General features: G+C 35.3%; 1 protein-coding gene and 1 long non-coding RNA gene across 6 annotated transcripts; one reads left to right on the top strand and one right to left on the bottom strand.

Annotated features, from left to right (window-relative positions):
* Positions 1–221: 221 nt before the first annotated feature.
* On the top strand, positions 222–23,549 carry LOC123540359 (uncharacterized). Of its 5 annotated transcripts, none has more exons than XM_053526145.1 (6): positions 222–337; positions 3,005–3,134; positions 4,440–4,538; positions 7,255–7,527; positions 21,420–21,519; positions 22,717–23,549. In XM_053526145.1, exons 2-6 carry the CDS (start codon positions 3,026–3,028, stop codon positions 23,111–23,113), a joined length of 978 nt encoding a protein of 325 aa, XP_053382120.1. In that variant the 5' UTR covers positions 222–337; positions 3,005–3,025; the 3' UTR covers positions 23,114–23,549. The 5 variants fall into 5 exon arrangements, with proteins under 5 accessions (XP_053382120.1, XP_053382119.1, XP_053382123.1 ...); XM_053526144.1 differs by lacking the exon at positions 222–337 and adding an exon at positions 822–1,684; XM_053526146.1 differs by lacking the exon at positions 222–337 and adding an exon at positions 826–1,684 and having other exon boundaries at positions 7,258–7,527.
* LOC123532413 (uncharacterized) lies at positions 11,319–18,362 on the bottom strand. The gene is made up of 4 exons (XR_008367756.1): positions 17,867–18,362; positions 13,829–14,008; positions 13,324–13,423; positions 11,319–12,882 (listed from the first exon to the last, which is right to left on the bottom strand). It is a non-coding gene; the product is annotated as an uncharacterized LOC123532413 (long non-coding RNA).
* Positions 23,550–24,411: the final 862 nt, after the last annotated feature.

The raw sequence follows: 24,411 nt of genomic DNA, 5'->3' as shown, positions 1-24,411 counted from the left end.
TGTAAACATCTATTTGAATTTACATTTTATTTAAGTGAATTACCATTTTTCTCTAGCAGTGGAATTCAGCTGAAAATGCATGACTAAAACATATTTTATGGTTTCGCATTGTCACTGCTATTACTCAGAAAAACTATATGTCATTCATCTTGTTCTCGGATTTCCGTTTTCGTAAATAATAATAATCAGTGAGTAATTTCTCATGTATCCTATCTTTCGACTAACTAACTGTGAAGCAAAATAATCTTGTGGTCAAAAGTGTAACATATCAAGATGGAAGCTTGGAAATTCTGTAAATTGTTTATCTGTATTACGTCTTATTTTCACTGTCTGCAAGGCAAGTACATTTTTACAAATCGTTTCTTTAAGATTCTGTTTCGTTTTGTGATATAATGCATATGATGATAATAAGCATTGATAGAAGTCCGTCGGGTGACTGAAAGAATTAATGAATGTAACAAGATAAACTTCAGCATTGTAGATATGTCCTCAGCTTGGTGGTGTTTGGTTTCTGTGCACTAGCCTATGTTTACATGAAATCCATTTTTGCCACTTTATATCAAAATTTAACATCTGAGTGGAAAAATTCTAAACTTTTATGCTATTCACCGAATGGTTTAAACTAATTGTTTTGTCAATTATAGTGCAGGACTTAGAATGCAGGATTCTGGTGTCTGATATCAATATTTTAATATGTCTTTCTTTTGGTTCAATAATATAAGATTCTTTCACTGGTTATAGGTGCAGATGGGAATTTCCGGTCTCGAGGGTAACTGTTTAGGCGGTAACGAGGTTCCTACCGAGTTACCGCCTAAACAGTTACCCGAGAGCCGGATATTTCCATCTGCACCTATAACCAGTGACAGAATCTTTTTCTTGCATTCCAATATCAAGATAAAATAATAAAGATAAAATCAGTCGAACGGCCTTCTTTTTAGAACTATTTCTTATAGCAGCGTATTTAAACAAAGCACGGGAAATCAACGTCCGTAAACAGGAAAGACGTCATGACGTTTCAAAGACAAATAACAATGTTTAGTTCCGGTTTTGTTTTATCAGTTCTGGCGTAACGTTATGAATTTTCGATAAAATAACGTGTTTTGAATCGAGAAATATACTATCAGGAACAAAGAGGAACTGTCAAGGTATTGGATTTTTATTCCGTTTCCGAGATAAAATATAAATAAATACATAAATCTTCTACATATATGTTGTTCGTAATACGTCATTTAAAGCACGAGAGTCATCTTACACCCTGGGGTGTAAGATGGATTTTTCTTGCATACCAGACGGGGATGTCCGGTATTTTTACCGGTGCTGGAAAAATTAGCCTAAACAGTTACCCTCGAGGCCGGAAGTTCCCATCTGCCACTATAACCAGTGAAAGAATCTTATATTCCAGCACCGGCAAAAATACCGGAAATCCCTGCCTGGTATGCAAGAAATGAATATCCGTTTATTCAATCAGTCGGCCAGGATAATGTGAATTAAGAATCAGTCATTCGTTTATTCTTATATTCAAATAAACCGGCGCTCTTCTTATTTTTTTTTCAATTCATGGCAATGTATACTTCCGTCTCATGCTAAAGTCTTTTGATAGTCTGAAGTTACGTTACGGCGGAATAACGGCGCTCGGTGTATTCGTACTTGTAGAGCCTCAGGGCACATATTTGCCGCCACAAAGGTACAATTATGCACATATAATAACACGTTATTTTATCTATACAAAATACAGCTTTATTTTCTAATTTCATTGCATTATGTATTATTGTTGACGCAGTCGCAAGTTAGGATATCTTTTTAGCATCAAATGTTATCGAATGTTTTAGAAGTTAAAATAAATCTAGCCTTCTACAATCAAAGTTCAAAATTATGACTAATGCATTTTTCATCCGAAATGCATACAAATTTGCAATAATCATGTCAAGTGCATTCTTACGTCTCAAAAGTTTAAAAGTTTACATTAATATATACAAATACAGCTTTGTGTTCGAATTTTATTATCGATTTAATGAAATAAAAAAGTGGAAACTCCACTCGTCGCTAAACACGACAAAAACGAAAATGTACTTCGAACTTCGAACCTTATGATCTATTACAATCAGTTTTGCAGTAATATTATATACATTTTGTGTCCATATTTAAAACAATATTCTTTTCAAATCGCGTTGATTTTTAAAGTATGTTTAATTGAATTTAATTTTTTGTGAATATCGTTGCAAAGTCTTATGCTTAATTGCATTTAATTTTTTGTGGATATCGTTGCAAACGTTTTATAAACTGTTGGCAATCTATTGGCTAGTGGTAATCTCAAAAGGTAAATAACCGAGAAGAATATACCCAAGATCATAGCTGGCGTTTTTATATTGAGATAAAATGTTTTCTGAAAAAAAAAAAACGACAAGTACTAAGTAAATGCTATGAAACTGCGGTATAAGTAGACGAAATTAAATGTTTAATCCTACACAAGTGTGAAAATTGTGTTCGACGTGAAGCCGTCATAGATAACGTAGCCTACTGCATAATTCTGACGAGATAATTTATCAAAAGATCAAATGTAATTTCTGTATAATTTTCAAAAAAAAATGAATCGGCATATTTTCTGTCTTTTTCATAAATGTGGACAGGGTATATTAAAGCTAAATTAATAAAATAATTCCGTATAAAATAATTCGGTACCTTTATTTTTTTGCATGTGTCACTGAAATCAATATGAGTATACTATTTAAGGTAGTGGACACGTCATATCAATCGACAATTTCCGTTTGATGACGTATTTTTCCGTGTGCGAATTTCCGTTTGATGACGTATTTTTCCGTGTACGATTCCGGTTTATTCCGGCAGGCATGAAAATCATTATGTTGAGGACAGCCGAAGACTGACGAAGTAGAATACGGAAAATACGTAATTGCACGGAAATTGCCGAGTGTCGTTAGTGAACTACCTTAACAACAACATTATATTAACAAAGCACTGTAAGCATGCTATCTTTTGTATTTTGCAGTCCTATTACTGTATTTGTGGTATGAGCTTTCGTGGGACTCCTAAACATGTCAGTTGTGAATATAAATGTCCAGGAAACCAGAATGAAATCTGTGGAGGTCCAAACAAAATGTCAGTATATGACATAAGGTGTAAGTGTGAAACTTTCTAACAACTTATAAGAAGACAAAATATCACTTGATTACCGTTATTTGTGTGTTTTAATTTTTTTTAAAGATTTGACATTTGAATCCAACAAGTAGATCTATTGCTTAAATCATCATAAGGAAATAAGATACGTCACGTCGACGTGATTTTCTGTGCCATGCATGTATTGAGAAATAGCACTTTCAAATTTGATCTAACTTAAAAAAAAAAACATTCTGTCATAACCTACAACTGTCTTGATTCTTTAAGACATACACTCAGTTGGTTATTCGCTATGTAAAATACTTCGCAATCATTTGCGCCCTAAATGAATTATTCCCCAAGACAATTTTCGGCCCTGGCTAGATAGACGACGTACCATTTGGCGACATACATGCGCGAATTAATTTTTTTTATCATATTTGATGTAAATTTAACAATGAAAGACATATATGAATCGAACTCATTTATAGCAATACACTCCTGCTGTTGCACGTCGTACGACGATCCATGCCCTCGTGAAAATATTACGCTCAACGTATAACCGACTATCTTGTATAGATAGTGTAAAAGCACAGTTGTAACACCACGTGCCTCTTTGCAGAGCATATATCAAGAAATTCAGCAATTTTTAACACACATTTATATTATTTTACAAGCTGAACCATACTAGAAATTGGTCCAAGTAATATGAAATAAGGCAATGCCTCAATCGGAATCGTTACAGTCCATCAGCTTGCTCAGAAATATGCGTTTGTATCAATTTAAAGGTAGAGTTTGGAATAAAAACAATACTGCAAATATCTGTACTGATGTGCAAGACGTTGCGGTTCGGACAAGTTATGTGGACGCTTATTACGCACACGGAAAACGCGTATTCTTCCAAAAAATCCGAAGTCAGACGCTCTGTGCACGTGCAGAAAGACCACATTTTTTAATTCAATAGTATATCTCATTCGGTATATATCGCATGTTACCGTAGAGGGATCGATCCTGATTTTTGTTCGCGACGAAAATCGGTAGGATCGATTCCCTATAAATACATCAGATTCATAAACAGATTTTGTCCCACGACATACATTTAAATGATTTACGCTTCTAAGTCGAAAATTTGTTGGAGTAGTAAATATCAACCATATCCAGAACGTGTAAACAAAACAATTAGAATTTGTCAGAGATATTTGAATTTTCTACCCTAAACAATATCCGATAAAATAAACACAATGGTGACTGGCTGAAAACTGACCTGCACGGTTTTGCTATAAATTATTTCTTTAATAAGAACTTACTGTGTTGTGCTTTTATTACAGTAATTGATACGAAATCAAAACCACCACCAAAAACTCATACATTGACAACAACAATAGAAAGTATCAACAGCTTCTCTGAACAATCTATGTACAATAAAGGTAAGGCGTGTCAACTTTCGTGTATGAGAAAATGATACAATGTTGTGAGAAACTTAACTGAACGTATTTAAGACGGTTTGTCTCATTTTGTTTGCAATCAAAATCCATTTCAACCGTCTCACTGGCAATATCTCAATGAATTAAACAGGTACGTATTAAGCGTCAAAACCCAACAGGCACAAGACTGTGACAATGCAGTAGATGTTGTGTTGCAGAAACAGTGACTGTCGTAACAGAATCGCCACCTAGCCAGCTCGAAATGTCATCATTATAACCATCAAATTTAACTAATATATCAGCTGAATGGTACGGTCAACGTTTTTCATCAAAACCAATTTCTAGGCGAATATTTCATCACGAGTCGGGCACCTGGGTAGAACCACCGAATATCGCCGTATATACCCGATTTGAAAAACACATGTTTGCTAAATTTCGCGTGACTTCGCTGCAATAATCACCAATGAAAGGTTTGTTGACGCCTACAAAAATATGCCCACTTCGCGGTCATTAAAGAAGTAATTACTCATTGATGTTAAATGATCAATTAATTACATATGTTCTATTGTCGATTTAAACTGTTTGTAGAAAAGGTGCGACATCGGCTTCATTGATTTAAGATGTTTAATGATTTGTTATGAAGGCCCTACATCGTTACAGTTTTTTCCAAACAAAAGATCAAAACTACCTCGTGCTTCGCACGTAGCATTGTAAAGTATTTCTTTTTACTTTGCTGGGTTTAACGTCGCACCGACACAATTATAGGTCATATGGCGACTTTCCAGCTTTGAAGGTGGAGGAAGACCCCAGGTGTCCTTTCGTGCATTATTTCATCACGAGCCGGGCACCTGGGTAGAACCACCGACCTTCCGTTAGCCACAGGATGGCTTCTTCACATGAAGAATTCAAGCCACGAGTGAGACTCGAACCCACATCGATGAGGGGCAAGTTTAGTTTTGGGTTTAATGTCGTTTTTGACAGTATTTCAGTTATGTAAGGCAGACAGTCAACCTATCCTGGATTCTGAAGCACATGAATCTGTGATGGTTACGCATTATTTTAGACACTTTGTGATCAACTCCTCACAGAAAACATAAACCTGGACTCAGGGCTGAACTCCATGATCCGTTTAACCAAGTCCGTGTTTATAAATTAATCTAAACAGTTATGCTATATAACATTTCGTTTTAAACATGTTTAAAGTAAAATATTTCATCAAAGTTTAAAGCGCTATTTCTTGATGCGTACACGGCGCTAAATAACACGTCAACGTGACGTCAACATAATAAAATTGCCTAGATATGCTAAAATTCGATTTCTGGTCATTTGAATAGACAATTATTAATGTTTGTCATATTACTGTGCTAGCAATTTAACCATTTGCGGGGTTAATATTTTGCTAAGGAGTAAGCCGATATGCTTACACGTTATCAATTTCTATTCCCTTTATAATGACATATTATATAAATAATGCAAGAAAATGTTAAATTGTCGAGTTGGAGACGGTTCTGAGGATGTACTTAGATCACTTTTGCTTTAATCTCTCATCGCCGTACCTACACACACGGTCAGATAATAACAAAACTTTGAAAGTCTTAACGAAAATGCATTCGGGTCTGAAATCGCAAGACCTGCTTTTCTTTGGTATAATTGTGTATCCTAACCTCATCGCAAAAGAGAATCAATTGCATTTCAATAAAGATGGGGCTGTTCACGTTTTTCGCTAAGATAATAATATGACATTCCTCATTCTGTGATAAATTGATTGAATTTTACGGGAGTGTCATCGACATTGTAAAACATGTATGTTCTGACGATTTGCTTGACATCCGGTCTTGAGTGTGAAATCTACAATAACAATTAACATGAATGAATACATAACGAATACATGACACATGATTGTACATGGCCATAAAACAAACGCGTTACGGAATTATTGAAAACAATATAGTTTCAAACCACATTGTTACTAATGAGCATTCATATATCTGATGTTATTTAGCATCTCTACTGTATCATATCAATAACAGTTTCAGGATGAATAATGGAATTGTTTATTCCTTTGTATATTATTGCGCATGATTTCTTATTTACATAATTCATTTTATATTCAAGTTTTACTTTCTTGTTATTGAAATCATTGATGCATGCATGACATTCATTTACCAACCAATCAGAGACGCTGAAGTTAAGAAGAAATACAGTCGATAGTGGGGCTTGTTTCCTAAATTATATGTCCTCTATTTTATTCGTATTCTTTTTTAATCCGCAGCGGAAATGTAGTTCAGTGAAGTCTTTATGCATTAGATCGACCAATTACAAATAAAATCAATAATAATGCTAAGATTCTAACCAAAACCATTGGCTACAATAACAAGAGATCCACCAAGCGGGACAATATACGCCCGAAGGGTTACATCAGAGGATGGGAGCAAATTTAAAGAACTTGACTGCAGTAACCCGAATGACTGGAACAACAAAAGAAAAACTTTAAAAAAGTCATTGTCCACAAAAAATATTCAAAGTCCAAATTTTTTTATCCTTATCAGGTACAGGTATGTAAAAATACACCTAAAAATTGGAGGTACCATCCATGTTGTACCACAGAAAAGTGGTCTCGGTTTTTCCCTACGACCAATAATAAAAAAGTTTCAAAATAAGCTATATTATAATATATAATACTTATTTGGATAATGTTTATAAGCACGTGTATTTAAAGCAGATGTGCAGACACCAATATCAGCTAAACAGACAACAAAAACAGCTGTACAGACAACAACAGCAACAATAGCAGCTGTACAGACAACAATAGTAGCTGAGACAACAATAGCAACTGTACAGACAAAAATAACAGCTGAAACAACCATAGCAACTGTACAGACAACAATAACAGCTGAACCGACAACAATTCGATCTACGACACCAAACACTTCCATGAAAACTACATCCGAACTTACGTCTACTGATTCAGGACAGGTTGATCTCGATACAGGTAAAACGACAAGGATAGATATCTTGTAGGAAACGATAATTAGCCATAGTAACTTCATTGTTCCATTGAATGGCACATAAACCAAAAATAGTTTTGTTTTAAATCACGAAATCATGAACATTTTGAATTAAAGTTACATTGGATTAGGAATTTGAAATTTCAAGCAAATCTCATGTAGTATCATAACCTAGTAAACGTACACTGTAAATGTATCCTTCTAATTTTGTTGTTGTTGTTGATTTAACGTCGCACCGACACATGATAGTTCATATGGCGACTTTCCAGTTTTAATGGTGGAGGAAGACCCCAGGTGCCCCTCGAATCCTTCTAAACTAAGAATTTTAGTACAATAAAGTGTATAGCAGTTTAAAACAATTTTTCGTTCACGACATCGCCTTGGTATCACTTTAAACACTACAGTATAAAAGAGTTTTTGTCTGTACACTTATCTAATTTAGCATTTTAAAAATACGTACCATTGAAACCATATTTATTTTCCCCTCATGTAGTGGTCGAGAGATAATGCTTTCAGTGCTGTCCGTCTGTCTGGCAGTCTGATCGTCTGACTGTCACAAAGTTTGTCATTACAACTTTTCATACACCACTAGGCGGATCTTCTCCGAGCCTAGTTGAGCATATGGTTTGATGACTTTCGTCAATATTAAAGTTTTCGGCTGCTTCTGTTCTATTCATAGACGGATTTCCACCAAACATTACAGTAGTGATCAATGGGCATTTTATCATAATGTTTAAGATTATTGATTTTCATTGAATGTTTGTCGTATTTTACCTTTTCCGAGCGCAATTTTCGATGTTAAGAGAAAGAAGTACTCCAAATTTCACAAAAGTAATAACTGCCGAGCGTAATAGTGCATGTCCTCGCCATGTTCCGGCTCAGTGGTTTTCAGTGAAGTTGTGGCCCTTGATTTGTTGTGTTTATAGCGTTTTCACAACTTGAAGTATGCCAATGGGCCAATGTTAACCAAAGCTCAAGAGCGGTCAGTGGGGGGACGTAGCTTAGTTTTGTTCATCGTTCATGTCGTTTGAATGTTATCCCAGGAAGCACAGTAACGTTGTGACAACGTTGTTACAACGTTGTGCTGTACGTTGTGACAACGTTAGAAACAACGTTGTGACAACGTAAAAGTGTGGAGTCGTGTCAACGTTGCGACAACGTTGTGGCATAACGTTGTGTTGCGGTCAGATACAACGTTGTGACAACGTAAAAATGTGGAGTCGTATCAACGTTGTGACAACGTTGTTGGTTAACGTTGTGAAACCACCAAAATACAACCTACTTTTGACAGCTCATGTTTAAATAAATAAGCAAAACAAAATTTCAATTACATATTTTAATTCAAGATCTAATTATAAAATTTACTAAAATATTTGTTAAAGTTCAGAAACAACGAAAGTAATCCCTTAAGCAGTATATGGGAATACCGCACCCCTTGATAATACAATATAGTTTAAAGCATACGTAACAATTATTTAAATCCATCAAATACAAAAAACTTATGTAGTTTAACAATATATGATAATTCAAGTCCAAAATTACCGGTATAAAAAGATTATGTAGTTTAACGATAACGATAATTCAATTTAATTAAATACAAAAAGCTTATGTAGTTAAACGATAACAAAATCTAATACAATGACATGCCCACAGGAACAAGGTAAATACAGACTTCATGAGCTGCAAGATCGGCAAAGGTGAACTAGAAGATGATTTTGAAGAAAAATGCATGTCTCCCCAAATGCATAGTCGTATAGGCAAGAAGTCAATAGGGGACAGGAGTAAAAGTCAAAGAGACAATGATGGTTGGCTGCAAAAGGGATCATCTACTTGGCATGTCCAATCATCCGACTAAGTTTCAAAATACTGGACTTAGTGGTTCTTAAGTTATGAAATGGAAACTGTTTCTCACGTTCAGGTCCAGTGACCCCCAAAATAAATAGGGGTCATAAACTCTGCATGTGCAATCATCCTATTATGTTTTAACATTCTAGGTAAAGTGGTTCTCAAGTTACTGATTAAAACATCTATGCTGTACCACAAAAAGGTGGTCTTGGTTTTTCCATATGATCAATTACAAAAAAGTTACAATGTAAGTTATTTATAGTAACAACTAAGGGAAGTTAATCTTTAAAAAAAAATTCCCCCCCCCCCCCCCCACCACCCAAAAAAAAATTGCAAGTCCACACAAAAATCTTACCAGGTAGAGACAGGTCAAAATACATCTCAGAATTGGATGTATCATGCATGTTGCACTACAGAAAAGTGATCTCCATTTTTCCCTACGACTAGTAATGAAAAAGTTGCAATGTAAGGCGTAAAAAAAATTGTTTGTTTCCGGTATCCCTACCTACCCTAAATTTTTGGCCCGACCCTAAATGTTTTTATGGCCTTTGAGAATATTTTTTTCAACTTTCAAAAAGTTGAAAAACTGCACTTTTTATGTTTAAAACATGGCCAGTGATGTTAGAAAACAACTTACTGATGCTCTAAAGGCATAACCTCCTTATTTGTATCCATTTTTGACACAAAAATAATTTCCGAAAAGTCTCCCTTAATAAAAAAAAAAATATTTTCCGACCTACCTACCCTAATTTTTTTGAGCATGTTACCGGAAACAAAGAATTTTTTTTTAGGCCTAAACTATTTATAGTAACAACAAAGGAAGGTAATTCTAAATAAGGGACCTGCGCATAACACTCCGTCTCATGATGGTGTACAATTGTGCCAAGTTACATCAAAGTCCCTCTATGCATGAAGAAGAAATGCTTCGGACAATGTTATTCTTGTATCTGAACTTTAGCCTCTAAGTATGACCATGACCTTAGACCTAGGGACCTGGTTCTTGCGCATGACACTGTCTCGTGGTGGTTAACATTTGTGCCAAGTAATATCAAAATCCCTCCATGCATGAAGAAGAAATGCTCCGAACAAAGTTTTCATTCTTGTATCCTTTGACCTCTAATTGTGACCTTGACCTTAGACCTAGGGACCTGGTTCTTGCACATGACACTCCGTCTCATGATGGTGAACAATTGTGCCAAGCTTCATCAAAATTCATCCATGCATGAAGAAGAAATGCTCCGGATAAAGTCATTATTGAATTTAACCTTTGACCTCTAAGTGTGACCTTGACCTTCGAGATAGGAACCTGTGGTCTGCACATGACTCCGTCTCACTGAGGTTAACATTCATGCCAAATATAAACGAGATTACTCCATGCATGTCAAAGTTACAGTCTGGACAATCAAATCCGGACACACGCACGGATGCACATACTCTGAACAGCCCTAGTGACCTGGTTCTTGCACACGACACTCCGTCTCATGATGGTGAGCAACTGTGCCAAGTTTCATCAAAATCCCTCCATGCATGAAGAAGATATGCTCCGGACGTCATCTGCCGGCCCGCCAGGGGCGTTCCCATAATACGTCCAATTTTTCAAACGGGCGTATAAAAAGGGCAATAATTCTTAGAAAATGATCCTTTATAGAGTTACCTCCTCTTGTCTAACAAATTGGGTCATCACAATAAATTATGTCAAGTATCATGTCAATACCTATGATAAGATACTGGGTAATTGGATTGAAAAAAAAAAACTGAAAATTTAAGGTCGAAAAAGTGCAATAGCTCAACAAAAAAATCATTGAAAGTCACCTAGTCAGCAGAATGAGGTCACCACTGTAAAGAAGAAAAATACCTTGTTACATTGTATTGAGAAACTGGAGACTGACAGGCAGTAAGGGGTATTACCTCTGTAAAAACAAATCACAGGGTTACCTGCATTGCAATGAATAAAATGTGTAAAAGTGAACAAGTTTTCCAAGTTTCAAATGGTTACCTTTGACAGTTTTTGAGAAAAACAAAATTTAAGTAACGCAGACGATCAATAATTTGATTTTCTGATAAAAAATAGTAAAAGAATAAACAAAGAATGTGTTAGAATCAACTCTCTTTTGACCTTTGACCAAAGTGTGACCTTGACCATGGTTATATGGATGCGACTGGTGTGCAACACATCAGAGTGAAGATTTGCGACAACAAATTTGAAATTCTCTAAGGGATCTCAACAAAAAGAGCTGTCTGTAAGACAGCGCGCTCCACTATTCGGCGATTTGACAGTAATATGGCAACTGGAGAGTCTTGCATCAGCTCGTGTTAGCGCGTTATATTATTTCACGTTATATTATTTCAAAGTGTTTGCCGATTTGATCAGTCATGATCAAATCAACAGATGCTTACTGAAGTATTAAACTGGCAGTACAGCCGGTGTAACATTAGATATTGACCCCATTGATCAAAATTTAATGTTGAAATGTTGGTGGGACCATTTCTCAACGCTGAAAAAGGATCTTTTGATCAAAATTTAATGTTGAAATGTTGACGGGGTCAATTCTCAACGTTGAAAAATGACCCTTTGATCAAAATTTGATGTTGAAATGTTGATGGGGTCAATTCTCAACGTCGAAAAGGATCTACGGGGTCAATTTTCAACGTGGTCAGTATTTAATGTTACACTGGCGTGTAATAAACCGAATCGAGCCCATTTTACAACAACTGTTGATTTCTCAGACTTCCAATCAAAAATTCATTGCTTTCCTGTGTAGAAAATACTGATAACATTATTAAAAAAGTACCATTAGCATTATACACAAACAATGAAGTTTTCTTATTTCAAAGCATTTGCTGACGATCAATTGTGATCAAATATGCTTACTAAAACGAGATCTCATTCAGCTGCCATGTGATGTTGGCGAGATTTGCTCTATACGCCTTTCAAGTTGCCAATCTATTTTTCTTTGGTATAATATACAAGTTTGTAGTCATGCTGTGAAATATTTAAAGAGCGTGAAAAGTTTTTGAGTTAATTGAAGAATATTAAGTTATAGATAATTTTTTTTACTAAGATCCTTTATGAATACAGGCCCAGATCTAGTTTAACAATATCAATAATTTAAATCACTACAGTATGTTTTTATTTTATGCCTTCTTTTGGTTCATAAATATCATTCAGAGATCAGGCCATATGATTATCTGTATCGAGCAGTGAACTTGTTCACTTTCTACAGTATATAATCATGGGCCTATATCACCAATACTGGTATTAAACAAAAGCTCATGACGTCAACAAGACCGCTTCAATTTCTTTGAGTTATGTAGTTTGAGCAAATTGTCATAGCTCAATTTTGAAAACTGACATACTTTCACACACACTAAAACCCTTGTGAAAACTTAAATCACAAGCAAGTCCACATTAAAGACATTACAGTATATCTCCAAATCCTCTGGCTGACCGTCAAATCCTCCCTGCCTGCAGTAGCCGCACCCGTCACACCTTTCTGTAATAATATTGAATGTTTTTGTTTTAATATAATTCATTAATATTAAGTACTTGTGTAAAACAATGTCAATGATAGAATGATTCTGGAGCAAAGACACATTATTTGTTTAAATTGTTTCTGAAACTTAAATTTATGTTTTAAGCAAACTTTAAGGATGAAGATTTGGTTCTTTAATTTTATATCAGTTCAACCATCCTGAATCCTGCAGTAAAACCTGAATCAAATTATGCTGGCCTTTTTAGTGCAACACCAAAAATAAAGAAGTAAAGCTGAAGATTATCAAGAGCTCAAGTTACACTGATCTTTAGATACATTTAACTGTAACCTAAGTCAGTTTGCCCTTCAAAGCAAGTGCTGTTTTAATGTTGTAAATTTTCTGACTTATCCAAAAAGCATCAACACTGAACAATAGAAAAGCAATAGAATCTATAAGCCTACCTTAAATTTCAATCCACCATTTTTGAATGGAACATGTTTTAAAAACAGCATCCTCAGCTTCTTTTTTTTGTTATTGTCTTATGAGTTTTCATAAGAGCATCTGAAAAAAAATCATTACAGTGGTGTAAAGTGGTAATCAAATTGCCGTTATCACAAAAAAGGCATCCACATTAGGCGCCATGCTCACATGTATGTTAATCTAAATCTTATATTCTATTAATGAAACAACAAATGAGATTTAAAACAGCTATTTAAATGGATTCCCGATTGATTATGATGTTTTAGATAAAACAACAAATGAGACTGAAAAATGGTTTGAGAACATGAGGCCCAGCTGAGTTTTTTCTTTTCTGAATTGTCCTAAAAAAATACCCGTCAATGATGATGATTTATGTTATCAATATTCTAAACATGTTTTTTTTTTAATTACCAAGCTACCTATCCTCTTTCTCTGGACATGTTAAAAACAAATTTACTCCACACTGTAACAGTATACAGAACTTACTCAATATTGACCTGCAGCCAGCATTGGCCTGCGGATAGGCATGCAGGTCTTCCAGTTTCTTTTCTCCTCTTGTTCCTTTCAGGGAATACAATGACCAAACCTTATTCGATCCTGTAAAACTCATCATCAGACGACATGTGGTGTCAACATCTTTGCTACCGAATTGCAATAATATTGGGACTGTAAAAAGGAAACAAAACAGTTAAACTGTTGTAAATATGTAGGTCCAATCAGTTCTACAGCAATCGTATTGACAAAAGTAGATCGCATTATAAGAACAAGACAGTACTCATTGAATAAACTTTTTATGCCATTAATGGTATCAAATGATTCAATTTCAGTCATTAAATCTTTAAAATTTAAATAACTAGAGCTATCACTGAAGGTGATGAATACCTTCATATCGTACGGCACCTAAATTGCTTATTTTCTGAAGACACTGACTTTAAAAGTATCTCAAGTCAAGGTGAAGGTCAAAGTTACATGTAAATGCACGTGTTCCTTGCGCTCATGATGGTGATGTGCATGTAAAATTATTTGAAAATTTAGAGAGCAGTTTAGAGACCTAACTGTAGATGGACAGACTGATGTGACTCCATATATAGCCATGATACTAGATCTCTAGGTATGACGTACTTAAGAATTTACATCATGCAAGCTGGTATCTACATGCATTTATACCATCTCTCATGTCTCACTTGACATGAGGATCATACCAATAAGGTATTCGCCACCTCTCCGTCGGCAACAAGGCCTGAAGATTGACAAAGAAACATGAGATAGCTTTCAGATTTGAATTGGTTTTACTATGTATGACATACTTAAATATTTACATCATAGAATGCAAGTCTTGGTACCTACATGCATTTGTACCACCTCTCCTAATCTATCCTACTTGGCATGAGGATCGTAACATTTAAGGTATTCGCCACCTCTCCATGTAAACAGGCCTGAGGATTGACAAAGAAACATGAGATAGCTTTCAGATTTGAATTGGTTTTACTATGTATGACATACTTAAATATTTACATCATGCAAGTCTTGGTATCTACATGCATTTGTACCACCTCTCCTAATCTATCCTACTTGGCATGAGGATCGTAACATTTAAGGTATTCGCCACCTCTCCATGTAAACAGGCCTGAGGATTGACAAAGAAACACGAGATATCTTTCAGATTTGAATTGATTTTTACGACGTATGACAAACTTAGGTATTTACATCCTGAAAGTCTTGGTATCTGCATGCATTTGTACCACCTCTCCTGTCCTACTTGGCATGAGGATCGAACCATTTAAGGTATTTGCCACCTCTCCATGTAAACAGGCCTGAGGATTGACAAAGAAACACGAGATATCTTTCAGATTTGAGTTGGTTTTTACTACGTATGACAAACTTTGGTAGCGTATTACATCCTGCAAATCTTGGTATCTACATGCATTTGTACCACCTCTCCTGTCCTACTTGCATGAGGATCGAACCATTTAAGGTATTTGCCACCTCTCCATGTAAACAGGCCTGAGGATTGACAAGAAAATGAGATAGCTTTCAGATTTGAATTGAATGGTTTTTTAACCTATACTGTGTTGGTGGCGTAAAACCTAAATAAATTAATTAGTTTTACTATATTGTATAAGTACTTAAGTATTTACATCATGCAAGTCTTGGTATCTACATGCATTTGTACCACCTCTTCTCGTCCTACTTTGCACAAGGATCATACCATTTACGGTACTACTCTGTATTCGCCACCTCTCCATGTAAACAGGCCGAGGATTGACAAAGAAACAATGTAATAGCTTTCAGACTTGAATTAGTTTACTATGACATACTAAGTAGACATGCAAATTTGGTATCTACATGCATTTGTACCACCTCTCCTGTCCTACTTGGCATGAGGATCGGACCAATTAAGGTATTCGCCACCTCTCCATGTAAACAGGCCTGAGGATTACAAAGAAACATGAGATATCTTCCAGATTTGAATTGGTTTTACTATAGCTTTCAGACTTGAATTAGTTTACTATGATATACTAAGTAGTAACATGCAAATGTTGGTATCTACATGCATTTGTACCACCTCTCCTGTCCTACTTGGCATGAGGATCTGACCAATTAAGGTATTCGCCACCTCTCCATGTAAACAGGCTGAGGATGACAAAGAAACACGAGATATCTTCCAGATTTGAATTGGTTTTACTGTAGTTTCAGAATTTAGTTTACAATGACTACTAGTAGTGACATGCAAATATTGGTATCTACATGCATTTGTACCACCTCTCCTGTCCTACTTGGCAGAGGATTGAACCAATTAAGGTATTCACCACCTCTCCATGTAAACAGGCTTGAGGATTGACAAAGAAACACGAGATATCTTCCAGATTTGAATTGGTTTTACTATGTATGACGTACTTAGGTATTTACATTATGCAAGTTTGGTATCTACATGCATATGTACACCTCCTGTCCTACTTGGCACGAGGATGACCATTAAGGTATCTGCCACCTCTCCATGTAAACAGGTTGAGATTGACAAAGGAACATGAGATAGCTTTAGACTTGAATTAGTTTACTAGTTTGATGCCCTAGAATGACATGCAGTTTCGGTATTTACATGCATTTGTACGCCTCTCCTGTCCCACTTGGCATGAGGATCATACCATTTAAGGTATTCGCCACCTCTCCATGTAAAAAGGCCTGAGATTTACAAAGAAACCTGACTTAGCTTTCACACTAGAATGAGTTTATAATATGACCTTAGTACTGACATGCAAGTCTTCGTATCTACATGCACGATTTAAAAGTAAATCTGTAGTATGTATTCACACAAAGTTTTGTTTGCAGACGAGTATCGACATCTATATTTTTTCAGTAAATAACAGGTATCATTACTTATTCATTAGGAAATCTATTACCAGATGGTTAGAAAATCCTTGAGGATTTGCTAGCCGTCTGGTAAAGGGATCTCAGATCGGCTAAATCTCAGACTAGGCATTCGGAAACCCGGACGGCTAGACACATCCTTGTGTTAATTTTATTAATTCAATCAGGTTTTCTGAAAATTTATTTTCATAAGTACGCAGCTTATCTGAAGCTCTGATTTAATACTTATATAGTTAAAAATATAAATATAATCTGAAAAGTAGATCCCTTGGAAGCACCGAGAAAAAAACAATTTTAACAAACAGTGAAAATTGCAGACTCAGTTTGATTGAGTCTGTTCATGAGCAGTTATGGATAATGCAACACTGCCCACGCCCCCTATCACCAGCTTTAGCAGTATTCAATCTTCAAATCTAAATCAGTAAATGAGTTGAAATCAATGATCCCGAAGGACTTGAAAATATATCAACACTGAAATGAAGTTGGGGCAACTTTTTTATGGCCGCCACACAGCACTTAACAAATCAAATCAATAATTATTTTATTGTCTGTAGATAAAATAACAATGTTGTGCTGTTGTGCTGTAAATATAATCTGAAAAGTAGATCCCGTGAAAGCACTGAAAGACTTCGAAACAGAAATTAAATAGTTGCGGACGCATTGGTCGAAAGGGCTAGCGCTAAGCGCTTTCCTACCTTGGGCAAGGCACTTTTATCACGATTGCCTCTGTCGACCCAGCTGTAAATGCATGGGTACCAGCAAATTGCAGGGGGTGAGGTATAATTGGTTTTAACTGTTAATATAGGGTCGCAGAAAAGCTCTAGAGAGCTTATGTTAATTGTTTCACCAAGCGACGGTAAATAAAACTTACCTTTACCAGTGCTGAATATTATATGGAAAGTTTCTTGTTTAACAGAAGTCGGTGGGGTAGGGCAGCAATTTGCATTCTTTTTTTTTCTTTACAGAAACTAGACTTTAGGGTTTTTACTGAATAAATTTCATGTTGCTGTTAACGAACGCATATGTAGGTTATTTGATCTGCAACAAAATCTTGACTTGGCCCAAATCTTGGGATAACTTAAATTTGCGCCAAAATGAATTTAAGAATTATCAAGATAGATCAGAGTATAAGTATTATAATTTATATGTACTTACCTCAGTCTTACGTAAAATACCAGATATATCGATAGTTAATTGAAAGGAGATTTTATTCAGTTGTTCTAATGTGTAAAAGTATCACCGAAAGACACCAAAAATACTGGACATTCCTTTTGTAAACATCGGCGCGCATGCAGATATTCAGGTCTCAGTACATCCGAATCAACGTTTCTTTTTAAGAAGGAGATACTCAAAGTAAATTTACGAAAAAATATTTAAGTTCAATGATATTACAGTATATTCGACAACTTAAATTAAAATAAACGAAATTATAAATGCAAAATATAGATTCGAACCTATCGCTACGAAGTCAGCTTTACATAATGAAATACTACAACAACAACAACAAAATATTGACACTAAAATAACCTAATTTATTTCAAGAAACAAGCTTATTTTTCAGAAGTTTGAAGTTCAGGTCATCAGTATTTCTGATGTACCCTCATAAATACATAATTTGCTTAAGCGTAGGTCCCAGGTATGATAGGGCGGGGGTGGGGTGGGGTGGGGGGCCGGGGGCATACTTCTATACTTTAGTATTCTTCTAAAAATTGACACTCGCAGTAATATTCGGGAACTTGTACAGTATATTTCTCCTTTGAGCTGAACTGCTCTTTAGAAGAAGCTCAATTCTATCCGAAAATTTAAACATCTTTCGGTCAATAAATTTATAAATTAAAGATTTGGTGTATTCCTGTATCGATATCTGAATTACAGTTTAGTCAAAACTGCAGGGTTAAACTTAGAATGCATATGAAGGTTTCTTTGTGTGATTTTCTGTCAATATTGACAACTTTGAATTTTTGGAAAATGTGAAAAAAATAAAGTGATCCATCTGTATAAAATAATTTCTATGTTTTTAATCTAGATCTACATGCTAAAGTAATGAGTGAAAAATTTCATTTTAACTTGCAGTTATGATTTAAATTGTAATTTTAACAGATCTCATACAACCAGTCTATATAAATTTATACTGAAAAATCTTCTGGACTTCAGATTTATATGGATTGTGCATATATTTACAGAATATCTATAAAAAAAGGAGAAAATTCTAGACCTGCATACAGCATATGCTGTACAAATTACCTATATAATTGGCAATGTTTTGCGGCAGAAGGGGAGTGGTGGTGTTGGAGACAAGGTGCCGGCTGCTTACCACGGAGACGTGGGTTTGAACCCTAATAATGGGTCATGACAGTTAACGTCCTCATTAAACGCCATTCCAACGAAGGTTTTCCAAGATACGGACTCAAAGCTTTATTCTTCACAATCGAGCGAAAAAAATTAGTATATAAGGGAGTAGCAAAGCAGTTCGTGTATGAGGCAGTTGACAGCTGCTGAGCAGGCGACCTCGGTAGCTCCACTAGTAGGCAGGCTTTTCTAGGCAACTGTCAGTTTTGAATATACTTTCATAACTATACCTTTCACTGAAAATTGGCAACATTGTAAAAACGTTAATATAACGTTACCTTAACAACGTTGTGATTCAAACTTGAGTAAAACGTTGTGACAACGTTACTTAACAACGTTGTGACAACGTTACAGCACTGTTACGTACACAACGTTGTAGCCCAACGTTTGCACAACGTTGTACTAACGTTGTAGATTTTACAAGATTCAGATAAAAACTCAGTGTGTCTTTTTATAGGGTCTTTTCAGTACATTCACACATTGCTTGCATAGGACTTTCTCCTATACATTTCAAATCACTACTTTGAATAGTTCTCAACGTTGTTACAACGTTGTCACAACGTTGTAAAATAACACAACTAACATACAACTAAAACACAACGTTGTCTTAACGTTGTGTGTTTGCTGGGATATAGTTAATTGATGATTTTAACTGGAGTTATTACCCTTAATTTGTGGCATTTTACAATGATCTCTGTGTATATGCTTTTCTCGTGAAAAGCAGTCTATAGTTTGTAATTGTTGCAGTAATAAAAAAGTTAATGATTCAGTAACTGCTTATGGGTCAATGATTGAAAGGAACAGTTTTTATACAGATTTGGATCAGGAAATAACATTTGAATTTAGTATTTAGTTTTTTTTTTGTTTTTTTTTTTTTGTTGTTGTTGTTGTTTTTTTTTTCTTCAATGCTGTACAGAAATAAATCAGTTTGATACGACAGTCGTAAATGTAGATTCTAACACGACCAGCAAGTAATCTACATACATGTAGAGCGAAATCTATCTCGGGTTATTCTGCAATAAACCACACGCGTGCAATGACGTCATTCCGATACAGGTGCGTAGCACGGTCGTAAAGAGTAGTTATTATTTTTTTTCTTACACTGTTGATACTAGTATGTCGTGTTAGAATCGAAATAATAAGTTCCCAAGTGTGACTTATCGTAGAATAACCAGAGTGTTTCGTTCTTATGCTTCGTGATATATTCTTACGCATATGAACTCAAAACTCAGGTTATTCTACGATAAACAACGTTTGGGAACTTATTATTTCTTAATTAAATCCAGGCGTCGAACAAGGGTTCGACAGAAACGGGTTTGCGATAGTCTGTTCTTAAAATGGTACAGAACTAGTAAAAATCTATCCAGGCAGCTAAGTGTTAGTTTCCCGTGATTGTTTTAAATGTATCAACAAGAATTATCGGATGAATTATTTGGTATATCTATCCAATGTATCCAATGTATACACAAGGCAAGAAGAGAAGCAAGAAACTATCAACTGTTCCTTTCATGTATAATTACAGAAATACGATGCTGATAATGTATATTGTACGCAGTGGAACTAAAAATACAAACTTCAAGCAAGCACTACATATTTTAGATGTATGTGTCACCGGCTGTAACAAAGTGGACTGTCTGAAAAAAGTACTTAAAGTATCATTTTCTGAAGAAGAGTTATTTAAGTGCATTATGAAACGATCATGTCAAGGAATGTATTATAGATCATATGGTGACTTTCATAGCTTTTGATGGCGGCGGAAGACATCAGGTTTCTCTCCGTAAATCATTTCATTTAGTAGAAGCACCGAGCTTCCTCAAGCCGGCTGGATAGCTTTCTCACGTGAAGAATTCAACGCCCGGAGCGAGACTCAAACCCATTCAGTGCCATCGACCTTAACCACTCGGCCGAGGGGCACTCCTCCCCCACACCCTCATCCCTTAAGGAAAGTGTAGCATTTTTAAGTGAAAATTTTTAACAAAATGTCGACTTTTTTAAGTTGAAACTATACAATATGACGAGATAGGTTTGTGGAAAAGCGATTTCTGGAAAGAGAGAGAACACTTTTTGATACCTACATCAATGCGTCAAAGTATGGGAAAAATATTTAGAAGTACTGGAAGTTAAGGAAAACAATTTCTGGACTGTTAGATGCAGGACTGTGTTATCCTGTATATAAGACAAAAGACTACTTTTCCGCTGCACTGACATAACATGTCTAGAACAAGGATTGAAAAACGGTGTTCACTCAACAATTTCACTCCTAAAACAGATTGTTTCCCTTGTATACAGAGGGTTTAATGAAAATCAACTTATTGTCACATTATGTCTTTGTGGGATTAATGTCATTCTACATTTTTAGGAAGAAGAACCAATGACCTCGTTTCCGTTTACATCTCAGTTCCAGTTTTGATCACGATTGCGGCTGCATTTACAGTAGTCATCATCTTGTGTCTTAGGCGGTAAGACATTTCAAACTATGCATCAGCAGTATTCCTAACGGTATTATAACTAATGTGAGCAAAGGAAACCAATAAATATAGCTTGGTCTTTTAGAACAATTATCACCGAGATATTATCAATACCGTTCACACTGTGAATGCTAATCTTTGCCGATCTACTTAAGGTTTAGCAGTATATCACGAAACAACAGATTTTTTTTAGCGAATGAACAGCATCTTGACACACAACTTATCTGTCCAATACATGTTTTACTGTTCTGTCCCACAGAGTTGGATACCTAAAATATTCTAAATGAGTTGTCCCCCTTTAAATAAGAATGCCATTTGTAAAGAAATAAATGTAAACAACGATGTTTTACCTAGTTATGTAAAGTTTAAACACTCGCACGATGTCGCAAATGCATCAAAATGAAGACATGTAACAGCTTTTTAAAAATGGTGAGTTTTTAAAGGCGCTGGACTGTCCAGAAGTTTGGCCCCTTCATGTAGTCCCTTTCCGGAATTCAATACATATATGAAAAAATTGACAATGGTTTTGTACAATAATATAAATGTTTTATATGCTGTTATATTTTCATGTAAAACAATGCTTTCTTTCTATGATTTGATGACGTTCGAACTTTTTTTCTCCGAAACTTGGACCTATACCTTAAATACTGTGCACGAGTGTCTACTTTTTCGTGTGAAACGGGTTTAAAATCATAAAATCGAGCTATGTTCTTTATGGTATATTATTCGATTCAAATAGTGTCTTATAACATTATACTGCAAATTATAAAATGAAATTTAACTTTATGCCGTGTATTTCTTTATAACGTCTCAAGATAACTTACGTAAGTTCCGTTTACGCGTTATTGTATCCTGCGCTGTCATCAAAATTTGTTGCACTTTAATGTAACCGAACGCTTGAAAAAAAATAGACAGATTGTCTCGTTTTTCGTTGAGCAATATTGCAACTTTAACCAAAAATAAACACATATTCTCTTTGTATTCAAAATTAGTCAGAGATCAGACATCAATCACATGTTTCAATGACTGTAGAACACAATCCGACTGGCAAGGATAGACTCATGTGTATGTTTCTTAAAGTATTAGTAAGTGCAACATTACTTTTTTATATTATAATAAATGTCTAAATTTGCAAAATTATCTTTTCTTTACATTTGAACTACATTTTTGTATTATGTTGGATTTCAGAAAAGGTCGACATATTTATGACCAACTCGTATGTTTCAGGCGAAAGAAAGTTACAAACAACAGATATCTGTTTAATTCTGCTGCAGATGATACATGCAATATGAACACTTTCAACGACTACATCAATTGTTCCCATCATTCTCCAATGGTCGTGCAGAACTCGAGTGCCGATTTATATGCTGAAATAGCGTTTGGCAGTACAGAGTCTTTACAAACATCAGAGAATGGATATAGCACTGTCTCTATTGGTCTACATCAGGGGCAATACACAACAGACGTAACCGAAGACGATAGAATATTAGACAGATATAGTGTCAAAAGTAGTGACCAGGACGACCGCTCACAGCATGAATATGACATACTCGAGCAAGAAGGATACTCTGTCGTACTTGAATAAAAATACTAAATCTAAGGCTTTCTTTCAGCGCATGCCACATTTTGTGTGAAATAAGATAACGTAAATGGGAATACATCTTAATACAGAGAAGTCAGATATGACATAATTGGAATTGTTTTGATAGCAACATTACATATTGTGTTTATAACTGTAGTGAAGAGAGAGGAGAGAGGGAGAGAGAGAGAGAGAGAGAGAGAGAGAGAGAGCGTTTCATTTGTGTGTTACTGTTGATTTTTTTCTAAAAGTACAGGTCATGCGAACATGATAACTAATTTGTTGTAGGTTTTGCAATCCTTTGCCCTCTTCCTATCTTTTTCATGTATGTTTCAGAAATCGAAAATTTGTTTTCCTGAAGAACTTTATGATTTTATTTTCTATATCATCTATATCATTTAGAAAATGTTTCATTAAGTTTAAAAATACATTCAAACCTTTTTGGGTAATTTTTTTGTCTACGGGTATTGCAAATGTGGGAACAACCGCCGTAACATTACTGAAATACGCTGTTACATAACATAAAAACGGCGTAACATAACGTTAAACCGCCGTAACATATCCTAAAAACGCCGTAACTTAACCTAATGCGCCATGACATAACTAAATACGCCGAAATGTAACCTAAATACGCTGTAACACTACACAAATAACATTGCCTAGATACGCAAAAACTTAGCCTAAACTCGACGTAAAATCACATAAATACACCACATAAATACGCCATAACATTACCTGGATACGGCGTTACATTACCTAAATACGCCGCCAATCCCTAAATACGCCGAAACACCACTTAAATACGCCGTAACATTACCTAAATAAGCAATAACATTACCTAATTACGCCGTACCAAAACTTAGATACGTCAAAACACCACCTAAATACGCATCGGCATACCAAATACTAGTACGCCGTAATATTACCTAAAAACGCCATTAAATTACCTAAAACGCCGTAACATCACATGAAAACGTCATAAATTACTTAACATTATTTAAATACGTCGTAACCTTACCTAATTACGCCTTAACATCACTTAAATACGCCGTAACTATACGTAGATACGCATTATCATCAATTAAATACACAATAACAACACCTGAATACGCCTTAAAGTAAGTTTAAAGATACATAACATTACCTAGATACGAAGTAACATCACAAAAATGCGCCGCAAAATTACCTATCTACGCCCTACTATCACGCCAAAAGACGTAACAATAGAGACAGATTTTTTGAAATAAGCTACCTATGTTACCTCTTTCTTTGGGACAGCACTTATTAGAGATTGAACGTAAGGT

The sequence above is a fragment of the Mercenaria mercenaria genome, chromosome 16 (assembly GCF_021730395.1).
Source record: "Mercenaria mercenaria strain notata chromosome 16, MADL_Memer_1, whole genome shotgun sequence".
NCBI classification, from domain to species: Eukaryota; Metazoa; Mollusca; class Bivalvia; order Venerida; family Veneridae; genus Mercenaria; species Mercenaria mercenaria.
This window is presented reverse-complemented; position numbering and strand designations above follow the sequence as displayed.

Coding starts and splice junctions, on each gene's coding strand:
- LOC123540359 (XM_053526145.1), top strand. CDS start 3,026: ATGAGCTTTCGTGGGACTCCTAAACATGTCAGTTGTGAATATAAATGT. Junction 7,528..21,419: donor ACAGGTTGATCTCGATACAG/GTAAAACGACAA, acceptor CTACATTTTTAG/GAAGAAGAACCAATGACCTC. Junction 21,520..22,716: donor ATCATCTTGTGTCTTAGGCG/GTAAGACATTTC, acceptor GTTGGATTTCAG/AAAAGGTCGACATATTTATG.